This window comes from Epinephelus moara, chromosome 1, assembly GCF_006386435.1.
Source record: "Epinephelus moara isolate mb chromosome 1, YSFRI_EMoa_1.0, whole genome shotgun sequence".
In the NCBI taxonomy this organism is placed as follows: Eukaryota; Metazoa; Chordata; class Actinopteri; order Perciformes; family Serranidae; genus Epinephelus; species Epinephelus moara.
In genome coordinates, this window is record NC_065506.1 from 12,277,729 (window position 1) to 12,291,413 (window position 13,685).

General features: G+C 39.9%; 1 protein-coding gene across 5 annotated transcripts in view; it reads left to right on the forward strand.

Moving 5' to 3' along the window:
• ntrk3b (neurotrophic tyrosine kinase, receptor, type 3b) overlaps positions 1–8,154 on the forward strand; it is a 256,863-nt gene extending 248,709 nt beyond the window's left edge. For all 5 annotated transcript variants that reach the window (XM_050048751.1, XM_050048777.1, XM_050048759.1 and 2 more), the window contains one exon: positions 4,658–8,154. In XM_050048751.1, coding sequence (XP_049904708.1) covers positions 4,658–4,843 — 186 coding nt within the window. In that variant the 3' untranslated portion in view covers positions 4,844–8,154. The remainder of the gene's footprint in view (positions 1–4,657) is intronic.
• The last annotated feature ends 5,531 nt before the right edge of the window (positions 8,155–13,685 follow it).

Sequence of the window (13,685 nt, forward strand, 5' to 3'; positions counted from 1 at the left end):
AGCAACACAAAACTGCTTTGCTAGCTCAATCATGTTGTAACTAAGATATCCGCTGGAAAAAATATTTTATTTACGGACCGTTTATTGAGTTATTACCTTACTTTTATAGTCTATGGTTATAGACAACGCTAACGGCTAATGTTAACAGCTAACGGTTAGCCCAGCTAATCTACGATAACCATATTAATTACGTGCACACAGAAATAGTAACGTTTGTTCAGGCATTGTGTTTATAGATACTAACAAACATCAGATTAGTCTACACGGTGATATAGTGACGTGAAAAATGTGATATATAGCTAAACTCTGCTGGTTTTCTACCCGAAGTATTTGTAAACAACATGGCGATTCCCTGGGGGCACCGCCGGAAGTGAAGGGCGTGAGGCCCCTGCACTTCCGGTTAGTCGAAAAACGCCAGGCTGTGCCTCCAGAGGTAAAGAAAGAAAAAAAAATGTTTGTTTGTTTTTTTTTTTGTTTTTTTTTTACCGATAGATTTCCAGATTGGGCACCAGTAAGCTCTTGTGTTTTTAAAACTATTGCCATGTCTAAAGCCAAAAACTATTTTATAAAGTACTCATACACAGAACCCACACAGGTGTACTCACTTGTTGCCTGATTAAACCTCTCCTCAGGATAATGTGGGCGTGTACAAACATCTCCCTCTCATTAGTAGCATAGAGACTGGTGACATCAGTTATTCCCAGCACAGAGTTCCAGATCAGCCAGGGTAATTGCGAACACCTGTGTGGGTGTACAGGGCTTTTAATTTGCAAAGTAACACACAACTACAGCTGTCAAATACATGAAGTGGATTACAATTTACAGTAAGTACCTCTATTATCGCTATCAACAAATATAACCATCATTTCAAAAAAGCTGGGACGCTATGTAAAACAGAAATAAAAACAGAATGCAATGATTTGCAAATCCATTTTGACTTATATTCAACTTAATATAGTATAAAGACAAACTGGAAGAGCTTTATTATTTCCTTGTAAAATATATAGCCTTCTTATTCTGAATTTGATGCTTTTAGTACATTCCAAAAAAAATGGGACAGGGAGAACAAAACGCTGGGGAAGTAGAGGACTGCTCAAAAAACAACTAAACAGGTTAATTGGTAACATGACAGGATCATGATTAGAGTGAAAGGGGCATGCTCAAAAGACTCAGTCGTCCACAAGCAAGCATGGCATGAGGTTCACCACTGTGTGAAAAACTGTGGGCAAACAGTCCAACAGTTCAAGAATAACGTTACCCAACACACATTTGCATAAATTTAGTGATTTCACCGTCAATATTATCCAAAGATTCAGAGAATCCAGAGAAATCTCTGCACATAAGGGGCAAGGCTGGTACTACATCAAAATCGGCACAAGTGTTAAAAAGATATTACTTCATGGGTTAGGAAACACTTTGGAAAACTTTTGTCAGTAAACACAGTTTGGTGCTGTATCTGCAAATGCAATTTTACCACGCAAAGTGAAAGCCATATTTTAACAACATACAGAAACACAGCCAACTTCTCTGGGCCTGAGCTCATCTGAGATGGACAGACACAAAGTGGAAAAGTGTGCTGTGGTCTGATGAGTCCACATTTCAAATTGTATTCGGAAACCATGGATGTTTTGTCCTCCGAGTTAAAGAGGAAAAGGATCATCCAGATTGTCACCAGCACAAAGTTCAAAACCAGCATCTGTGATGGTGTGGGGGTGTGTTAGTGCCCATGGCATCATGGGTAACTTGCACATCTGTGAAGGCACCATGAATGCTGAAAGGTACATACAGGTCTTAGAGCAATATATGCTGCCATGTTGACAATGTGTTTTTTAGGGATGGCCCTGTTTATTTCAGCAAATCAATCCCAAGCCACATTCAGCATGTGTTACAACAGCGTGGCTTCGTAGTAAAAGAGTATTGGTACTAGAATTGCCTGCCTGCAGTCCAGACCTGACTAATGTGTGGCGCATTATGGAGCAAATTGCAGAAGTGGAGACCCCGAACTGTTGAGCAGCTGAAGTCGTATATCAACCAAGAATGGGAAATAATTTCACTTTCAGCACTGCAACAAACAGTGTCCTCAGTTCCCAAACATTTACTGAGTGTTGTTAAAAAAAGGTAATGTTCGAACGGTTCAATCCCCGGCTCCTCTACTCTGCATGTCGAAGTATCCTTGAGCAAGATACTGAACCCCAAATTGGTCCCGATGATGCTTCCATCGGTGTGTGAGTGTGTTAAAAACTGAGTAGCAGGTGGCACCTTGTATGGTAGCCTCTGCCACCAGTGTATGAATGTGTGTGTGTGTGTGTGTGTGTGTGAATGGGTGAGTGTGACTCATAGTGTATAAAGGCCTTTCAGTGGTCAAATTCAGAATGAGTGTATATAAGTGTAAGTTAATCCGTTTGAACATCAAATATCTTGTCTTTGTACTGTTTTCAATTGAACATAAGTCGAAAAAGATTCACAAATCATTGCATACTGGTTTTATTTACGTTTTACACAGAATCCCTATTTTTTTGGCGTTGGGGTTGTATGTGCATATGTATGCAGAATCTGTAGGCAACAGTACAAGATATCTGTAGCAGAAGCATTCTGGTTTTTGTTTGTTGTCAAAGAAATCACATTTATGCCGCAGGTAAACAGCCTGTGTAGATAGCAAAAGAGGTGGAAAACACTGGCCAAAATGCAATCTGAGAACCCACAGGCTATTGTCTGATGACAATTTCACTTTATATTAGCTTTTTATGACATTTTATCTGCATACATATGTAGATATCTGTTTATAGAGATTAGCCAAAATGACCAGCATGGGGGAGAGGAAGTTGACGATGGGTTTTGAGATTGATAGGTCTACCTGTAATGCAGTGATGTAGATGAAAGTACTTTTCATTTCACAGGTGGCTGCTGTTAGACATTGATACGTAATGTAAAAGTACATTAGCACCTGTTATGCATGTTGACTTTGAAGGCACATCCATGAGCACAGTCACACATAAGTTACACAGCTAAGGACGAAATAGAACCTGATGTGCGATATCGCCTTCAATTAAGGCTTAAGTTTGTCTCTTAAAGGGGAACTCCACTCATTTTGGTAATCAAAGTCTGTTTACAGGTCTTGAGGGAAAAAAGTGAAAAAAGTTGTGTAGAGTCTTTTATGGCACCAGCGATTGCAGCATGAAGCTAACAAATTGCCACAAATTGTGTCACTTTGTCAGCTGGGGCTAAAGACTACATGTTTAAAAAATGGTGTGGAGTTTGTGAGAAGTTACCTTTCCAGATCTCTGTAGCCTGCTCCACAACTGTGCTTGATGGCAGCAGCGCAAGGCTTCGTTAGCTGCTATTAGCATAACACAACCGATCCTTCCTCTGCAGCAAAGTTGCATTGTGTGTAATGTAGATTTTGACAAGAAAGGAGAACATGGGGAGAGAAAAGCTGATATCTCTGGTTCTGCTGGGTTAATTAATTTATTTTTTTCGTCCATCGTGAGTCCAACAATAGTGAGTGCAATAATAAATCAGTAGAGTAAATACAAGACATTCTTCTCCTACAACCACAACTTTACCACAGGTTGTTTGTAATGTTCCTGAACTGGGAATTTATGCAAAGTGGCTACATATGTCTTTGCAGGAATTGACACTCTATCCCCTCAGTCTAAGTCTCAAGGCAGTCTGTCTGCCAGGCCTCTCATCCTTTGGTGACAAGACATGACAAACAGAATGTAACAATAGAGAGAAAGCAGTGCTTTACCTTGGTACACGGATGCAACAGGTGGAACAATAAAACAGGGTATTCCCAGTTGGTTTTTGTAATATTCTGTATTGTTTCAGCTTTTTACTGTTGTTGACACTCTTGAGTAAAAACCACAGTGAAATCACATTTATTTAAACACAGATTATGTTTGTCGTACATTCTTTCCAGAAAATTAGGCCTCAGATAGTAGTAGATTATCAAATGCTTTGTTCTGACACCATGCTGTTGTGCTGCTAGCTTGCAAGAGCATGAAATTGCATGACACCATAATATGTCTTACGGGGAGCGTTTCCCTTTTTCTTCTATAGCTGGGCTGATAATTATTCTGCACCTTAATAACCGAAAAACTTTTGAAATGAACATAATGTTTGAGCTGGTGTCAGTACCTGCGTTTGAAACATGAAGAAATTGTGTGTGGTGACAATGCTGAAAAACAAACAAACTGAAAATAACAATTTTTCTGTGTACTTTTTCCAGTGCAGCCTCACTCATTACACACAAATAATAGGCCCCTATTCAGTCTCTTAAGCTACAGTGGCCTGGAATTGACACAAATAATAAAGTCAAATTGTCCTGCAGCGATGAGTCATCTGGCTAATTAGAGCACAAGTCGAACAAAGAAATGATCAATCCCCCTTTTATTAACATCTCAAACATCCACTCCCACAGATACTCAGTATTATTATTTTGTGCTGTGGCACCAAGAAAAAAAACATCTTGTTCCTCCTTTAATATTGGACAAATTTAAGAGTGAATGCATACTGTTTATTTCTTTCATCTCAGTTTCATTAGTTCAAACCTCAAAGGACAGTCTGCTCAGTGTCACCGGTTTCTCATTATAACCAAAGCAAAGCAATCAGTCAGTGAAAACCTCTGTCTCACTCCACTGCCCTGTCTCCTCTGCAGGTTATTGAGTGCATAACCCAGGGTCGGGTTCTGGAGAGGCCACGGATTTGTCCTAAGGAGGTGTACGACATCATGCTGGGCTGCTGGCAGAGGGAACCGCAGCAGCGACTGAACATTAAGGACATTCAGAAGGTCCTGTTCGCCATGGGGAAAGCCACGCCGGTCTACCTGGACATCCTGGGCTAGCAGCCATCCGGGGTGGCCCGTTCCTCGCCAGACAGACAGAACGACAGAGACATACAGACAGACCGACCCACACGAATCCAGGAATAACCAAACCAACCTACTCCACTGTCGAAAAACACCTACAATGTTTGGGAAGGACTTAAGTGCCTGCAACACTTTTGGATATAGTGGATATAACGTATTCAAAAAACACGCACTTTTACATTTTGTTTACTTGCGTATAAGATGTACAGGTTTGAAGAAGACTTTTTTTTTCCTCGAAAAACTGCAAAAATACACAAAAATGGAGACAAAAAGGGAAGTGAACTGGCAATAGGAAAATGGCCACAGTTTGATCATATTATGGAGAGAACACATCAGAGTTAAAATCTATCCTGGGTTTGGTTTTATGAATATATATAGAAATATTACATATATTTTATATTTATTTCTTTTTGTCAGGATGTTGAAGGGTCTGCCATGTTTGTTGCTAAGGGCTCGGCCCTGCCTGAAGACGTCACCGACAAACTATTGGCAGGGACTCGACGATGGTAGCCTTACTTGCACTCTGATTGGCTGGCACTGAGCTTTTGACGGGAACTCTGCTTCTGTGGAATTACACTGGATGGTTGAGAAAAAAAAAGAAAAAAAAAGCGCTCTGTAGAGGACCTACCCAATCAGACAACCGACAAATCTATTTTAATTTAAAAATAATGTACATATTGTAAAATTCTATGTGTCAAAATTATGTTAACTTATTTTTTCGGGTGTTATTTTGGTTCCTTTTCTGACTGTGATCTGGGTGACTAAAGTATAAAGCTATGGTACTTGTTTTCATCCTAATCCAGAAGAGATTTCTCTTGGGAATTACCTGTGTCAGTGCTGGTAAGTTGTCTTATGTGGTGAAGGTGAATGGCAGTGAATACAGTTCGATAAGTCAGCTGACACCGAATCACAGAGACTCTGGAGAATGGGGGACGACTCGGAGCCATCAACACGACACTTTTCCAAAGAGGCAATGAAGCCTCTTATTCACTTTCCAGTTCATTTGCTTTCTATGGCAAAAATAATGCGTTGATAAGTACTATGTTACACCACACCCCTCGAACACATACACACGCTTTGAGAAACTGTTCTGTCATTTTTAGGCTTTTTGGTGTGAAACTGCTTTTCCACTCTAAAGAAAACATTTTTGTAACTGGAAGGATGAATCATCTGTTAGCTGCAGGTGTGTGTGTGTCGCATACATAGCCCAAGAAAATCTGTAACTTAAAGGAATAGTTAGACATTTTTGGAAATAGTCTTATTTACTTTTTTTGCTTAGAGTTTGATGAGAGGGTTGATGCGAGTCTCATATCTGTCAGCTCAACATGAAGCTGGAGCCTGAAAACAGGGAAAAAACTAGCCTGGCTCTATCCAAAGGTAACATCTACCAGTTCCTCTAAAGCTCACATATGCTGTGTTCAAATGGGGTCGTGTTTATTTCGTTTACAAGAAGAGTCCATATGAATGCCCCCGTTAGGATATTTACGACCTCGTCAGGGAAAATTTCTGAGAGCTTCATGTTCACGACTTAGTGTACGTGACTTCCCATGTCTTTAACATGAGCTCACGAGTTCCACTCGAATGCAGTACTAACCATTTTATCTTATGCTAAGCTACGATAACCACTTGCTATAAATAGCTTGATTTCAGTCAGTTCAGTATGAAGCTGGAGCCAGGAGTTGGTTAGCTTATCTTAGCACATAGACTGAAAACAGAGGGAAATAGCTCACCTGGCTTTATCCAAAGGTAACATAAAACACCTATCATCCCTTCTAAAGCTCACATAAGACTGTTAGCTTATGCCAAGCTAAAATAACTGGTTGCTATAAGTAGCTTCATATTTACTGTCACCTCAGTATGAAGCTAGAGCTAGTAGTTGGTTAGCTTGGTTTAGCACACAGACTAAGAACACAGGGAAATAGCTGGCCTGGTTATATCCAAACGTAACAAAAAACACCAATCAGCACTTCTTTAGCTTACATAAGCCCATTAGCTCATGCTAAGCTAAGATAATAGGTTGCTATAAGTAGCTTTGTATTTGCTGTACAGACACGACAGTGGTATCAATCTTCTCATCTAACTCTCAGAAAGAAAGCAAATTAGTGTATTTCCCAAAAATTGTCAAACTTGATTGCAAACATTTAGGTCAATACCATAAGGATCCTGTCACTTCACAAGCTGAGAAAAAAACATGGTGGCTTCTTCCCTCACATTTCATTTAGAACAACAAAATAAAAACTTCAAGTTTTTACTTTTCTGATTTTTTTTTCTTTACCATCAACTGTACATGACACACAGTCACTCTTTTCTTCCTCGCACTTGTGGCCTTTGCATGTTTAGCAATGATGAGGTTTTGCACCCATCTATTGCTTTGATAAAACCTCTTCTGCCACGACCAGAGAGGAGCCACTGAAGCAGGTAGACACTTGTGTTAATTTGTGGATGGTACATCAAAAATAATAATCACTAAAGTGGATCAGCTAACTGTGTGGTATTGCGCGTTCCATATTTTTGATAATTACAGTATTTAATGAACTGGTAAACATGAAGAGTTTTGTTCCAAAATGTGGCAGAAAAACATGACCCCCAAAAAGCTTCACAGCAAAAAAAAGAAAAAAAAATCTAAAACCAAATGAAATTACTTTTAAAGACTCGTTCTTAATTAAGTGCTCGAAAATGAGTTAATTTTTACAGAGTGGATTCTGTAGATTTCTCAGACACCGAATGGAAAACCTCAGGCAACAATTTTATTTTATGTTGTATCTGGATATATAGCGTTTTGGAGTGGAACTCTTCACATCTCTTCCTTATTATCTTAACATGAATTCTCACAGTATCACAGTGTTGTCTCTGTTCCCCTTGGGACTATGTAAATCATTAATGAGCATTCAGTTATTTCAAGTATTTTATATGAAAGGCAGGATCAAATCCAACGAGTTACCCAAAGCATTGAGTTTTTGTGTATTCTCTTGTGGTAAAGATAAACGCTTAAAGACATTATGACACAGACCGTGAGCATTTGCAGGGTATTGTAATCCTTTCATGGTGAGTTGAATATTGTTTTAAAAAAAGTTTTCCTTTTCTTTTCTTGGATGAACTAACTGAACACTTTTTGAAGCAAAGTTGGCATATTACCATGTACACATGTTACAGAATATAAAAATGTGGTATAACAACTGCAGTATATAAAATACTGGTATTCCATGATAGATCTTTGTATTAATGTGACTCTCTTAAGAAAATGTCTTCAAACAATCAGACGATCTCCTTTTCCATTTTGTCCTGTCTTATAAAGATGTGTAAATTTGACAAAATGTTGTCCTCATCTAAATCTCTGCGAGAGATTGCATGTGTTCAGTGTGCGTCCTGTATTATCTGCTGTTCTATCCACTTCTGAAGTGATAGAGACATGTGTTTAGGGGGCGGCTGTGGTTAAGGAGGTGGAGCAGGTCATCTGTTAATTACGGAACTGGCAGTTCGATCCTTGGCTCCTCCTGCCCACATGTCAAGTGTCCTTGAGCAAGATGGGCAGAGGCCAGCACCTTGCATAGCAGCTCTGTGGCCCAATCTACTAAATCCAAGTTTTTTTTGCTTTCCATCTTTCTTTCTTTTTTGTTAAAATTTTAATTGCGGTTGCTCAGTTCTGAACAATGGTGTATGATGTATTCACATATTTCACTAACAGTACTTCAGTGTAAAGATACTCTAGTCCAAGTCCTGCATTCAAAACCTTAGGTAACACTACAAAAGTACGGAAGCGCATTGCTTTCACTGGATAAAAAAAAAATTAGACACCTTATCTCGTAATTACAAGATCTTATCTCGTAATTACAAGATCTTATCTCGTAATTAATTACAAGATAAGATCTTGTAATTACAAGATCTTATCTCGTAATTAATTACGAGATAAGATCTATAAGATCGATAAGATCGATAAGATCTCATAATTACGAGATCTTATCTCGTAATTACGAGAAAAGATCTCGTAATTACGAGATCAGGATCTCGTAATTACGAGATAAGATCTCGTAATTATGAGATCAGGAAAGGTGCCACATTGGCCACTGCTTCGCTCAGAATCACATAGCTTACTGCACATCCACGAAGGGGGTCGGAACTACTGTAACCAGCTGCCACTCGGATGGTGCCATCTTGACTATATCCCGTATCTTTATTACAGTGTGCATATATTGTAAATTACGGCGGAGTATTAGGGCCACATTGAAGAAAAAAAAATTGGAGATTTCGAGAATAAGGTCATAACTGAGAAAAAGTCATAATATTACGAGAAGTTGTAGTTTTTAAGGAAATAACCAACAACAAACAGAATGTCAGATTGTCTTTCATGCCGTTGTAAGTAGCCTACTTAATTAGGTTCGGGAACCGGGACCGTGCCGGTTCTGTGTCAGTCGAAATGCGCTGTTTGTGACTCCGGGCCGAACTCTGCCACTGATTGGCCAGTCTGTCATCCTTCATAATACATAAACAACGTTAGTGAAACACATAGGCCTAACAGAAACATGCGTTCATTTGGGGACAAGTTAGTGGTCATTGATTTAGTTTCAGCACCGCGGTAGTGGCCAGCTCCTGTTAAGAGTTTCTTAAAGAGTGATCTCAAGTAAAATCTTAAATGGATGCAGAAAGTGAAAAGAAAGCAATAGCCTAATTTAAAAAGTTGCCTCTATTGAAAATGCATTTAATCTCTGATTCAATTTGAAAGCTGTTTCTCAAGACAAGTTCTGTAATTACCCTGTCCGCTTTCATTCTGTTTATATCTTTACAGGAGCTGGCCACTACCGCGGTGCTGAAACTAAATCAATCGATGTCAGGCACATCGATCACTCACCACTTCATAAGTCACACACAGCCTACTTATTTTTCGTCTTAATATTATTTTTCTTCTGCCAGATTTCGGTGCGTAACTTGTGCCACAGCTCTGAGCGCACACAGGGTCTTCATAAAACACAGATTCAAGATTCAATATGCACAGTAAGGACACGCGTTTCCCTGCAGAATGAAATTTGTTCTTTTCTGTCACCAATTAATGCCAAACAATATAAATCTTAAGTATGAAATAGATCAAAATATATACGGCGCGCACTGTTGTCCTTGCTTAGTGTAATACTCCGTCGTAATTTACAATATATACACATTATAATAAAGATATGGGATATAGTCAAGATGGCACCACCCGAGTAGCAGCTGGTTACAGTAGTTCCAACCCCCTTTGTGGATGTGCAGTAGGCCTATGTGGTTCTGAGCGAAGCAGTGGCCAATGTGGCACCTTTCCTGATCTCATAATTACGAGATCCTGATCTCGTAATTACGAGATCTTTTCTCGTAATTACGAGATAAGATCTCGTAATTACGAGATAAGGTGTCTAATTTTTTTTTTATCCAGTGAATGTAATGCGCTTCCGTACTTTTGTAGTGTTACCTAAGGTTTTGAATGCAGGACTTTTACTTGGACTGGAGTATCTTTACACTGAAGTACTGTTACTTTTAGTGAAATATGTGAATACATCATACACCATTGTTCAGAACTGAGCAACCGCAATTAAAATTTTAACAAAAAAGAAAGAAAGATGGAAAGCAAAAAAAACTTGGATTTAGTAGATTGGGCCACAGAGCTGCTATGCAAGGTGCTGGCCTCTGCCCATCTTGCTCAAGGACACTTGACATGTGGGCAGGAGGAGCCAAGGATCGAACTGTAATTACAACTGTAATTACGAGATATTTTCTCGTAATTACGAGATCTTTTCTCGTAATTACGAGATAAGGTGTCTAATTTTTTTTTTTATCCAGTGAATGCAGTGCGCTTCCGTACAAAAGTATTAACATCAAAATAGACTTAAAGTACCAAAACAAAGCAATTAAAATGCAAAATGGCTGTTTGAAAATAATGTATATTACTGGATTATAATAAGTAGTGCATTAATGTGTTACTCACTTGCTGCCGCTGGTAAATGTGAGGCTTATTTCAATTACTGCTGGGTAGATTAATCTGTGATAATACTTCATAAATTATTAGTTACATTCCACCACTGATTCTGAACACAGGAGTCATACACATATTGCCAAAATCACAACAACTTTTTGTTCTCCAGTGATGACAATATCTCTAATGTCCATTGAGGATTAACTTCCATAAATCAGCATAGAAATCACACAAGAAAGACGTCTCATATGTCCCCATGTTTTTACATTTTCATCAGCATTAAAAGTAATCAGGCTCAATTTATGCCTGTAAAGATACCGTGACAACAAGAACTACTAGTTACCAGCACAGCGTGACTTTTCATAATGCAGGTTCACCAAAATTTAAATAAATGTAGGACTTGCAGTGTGAAAGGCATTCTAGACTAATTTAATCTTTCTGTTAATAGCTATTGTTTTTACTGGACTTTACTGTATTGTCCCACACCCACTGCACTCACTGACTCCATGGCAACAGAATACTGTTTCCATCACCTAATGCATAATGTGACCTACAGTCCCAAAACCCAGAACATGTTTATTCCAAATAGAAATAGGAAACACAACGGGAGTGACACGATCCCATAGACTGTATAAATAATGGACGCAGCTACTGTGACATCACTGGTTGGTTTGTGGACTCCCAGTGTGACGCCTCAAGTTCAAGTTCAAGGTCAAGTTTGGCTGTAACTGCCGTGGATTTTTTGGAGCAAGACTTGACCATCTTTGGGCGAGAGGCTGGTGCTGTGGAGAAGCGAGGGGTGGATGGATAGAAACTGATCTATAGAGCTATAGAGACAAAAACCTTTTTTTGTACCAGGCTGTAAACATATTAATTTCTTATATAAAGTTGGGCATTTTAACATGGGGGTCTATGGGGATTGACTGGCTTCTGGAGTCAACCTCAAGTGGCCATTAGAGGAAATGCGGTTTATGGCACTTCAATGTTGGCTTCATTTTTCTGCCACTTACAAGATCCATTAATATTAGCTTTTTGTTGTTGCTGCTGCTGCTGTTGTTTAGCAAGGTCAGTACTTTCTTTTCAGTACTGACGGTGGGGCTCCACCGGGCACGTCAGCCGCACGACACGTCTGCAGCGCGAGTCCCGTAGCAGCTCGCCCCCCTGTTAATCAATTACAGCGGCTCCACCGACAACGGGAGCGGCGCGACAACCCTCGTCTGTCGCGCGACAACTCTCTATTTTACGCGGCTCTTCTATTTTTGTCGCGCTACGCTCCCCTACGCGACCCTCCAGCAGATAAAAACTACATGAAATAGTGTGCTAAACGAGCACAATGTGTTTTTAAATGAATAAACCATTATCAGAGGTGATATGTGATGATTTTTTTTCATGCATTTACCCATGTTTATCCGTGACATTGTGTAAATGTCCGTGGTGGACATTTGAATGCGAGTAGATGACAAACAGTACAGTAAACTTGTAGATAACTCAAATATATGTAATAACTTAGGTGGAAAATGCTTTAACATTTCATGCAGCCTCTCGGCTCGGCAAACGGTAAACAACCCCGCTGGCTTCTCTACGTGTCGCTTCCGTACGCAGTCAGTGGAGCCCAAATGAATACGCTGCGACGCTACGCTGACGTGACGCTTACGTTTGCAGCCGGTGGAGCCCGGCTGTAAGGCTCAGATTGTGCCATACACATGATCCTTCCATCTAAATCCTTGGAACACACACTCCTCTATCTGTCCATACACAAATATTTGTGACCCATCATAAACTTCTAGCCTGAAGAAAGACAACTTCTAATTGTCTAAAACTTTGTTGCTGTTATTGTTTTCATAAAGAGTGACCTACAGCATGCAGGCTTTAGTACAACTCACATCCAACTTGACTGCATCTCTGAGAAGCCCAGCATACACTGAAAGTACTGACTCTGCTGAGGAGAAAATGAGAAAATAGTAATAATACTGAAGGCGAATCATTCTATACTTAGGCGATGTCTCCCAAATTAGCATATGACGATGTCCACAGTGAAAAATACCAATGTACAATGATGCGTCAACTTTCCAAGCCCGACCCGCAGACTGCGAGCTTCATACATCATAGTAGCAGAACTGACTGAGACAAACAGAGACACAAGGACTGAGAACCGTGGTGCAGGTATGTATTTCAGAGAGAGAGAAAATAGGGAAGGGGGGAGGAGAACATGGAAGCTGGACTACTGCACGCAATGTTTCTATAATGGCCTTACTTAATTGGGATTCTGCTTTGTCGCTTTGTGACCTGCCCGCCAACGGCGATAGCGTCATCCATCAGCCCAGCCCTACCTCACTGAGGCTGGATTTACCACTAATTTGATCCCTTGCAAGGAAACCAGTGGTTTCAGCACAATGCTATTGTGCACATGCTATAACATCATCTACCATACCATCATATGTTTGATTGGGCAGCTTGTAACATTGCCAGATGAGGTTAGACTGTGCTGTAGCAAAGGTTGGACCAGGATAACCTCTTTTGCTGTGTGACCCAATATTTCCGTCTTTCTTTTTTTGCCAGAGGCCCTTGTTAAGTCCTCCCTGCCTCACCAGTGCAGTGGTCTTAATGAAATAACACCTGCTCCTCAAAATGAAAAAGAAAAAAAAAAACGTCTGACCTTTTCAACATTAAGGCTCAGATTCCGTCATTATCCCTGGAACAAATCAAACACCAGCAGTTAAGTGTATTCAGGGAACACTGAGATCGGGTCTTGTCTAATTAACTAAGCTAACCAGCTAACCAAGCATTGGAACAACTGCATATTAAGTGCCTTGCTCAGAAGCGCATGACGTGTCAGTCTTGAGGAAAAACAACATGTTGTCTGACAACCCTAGCTATTTA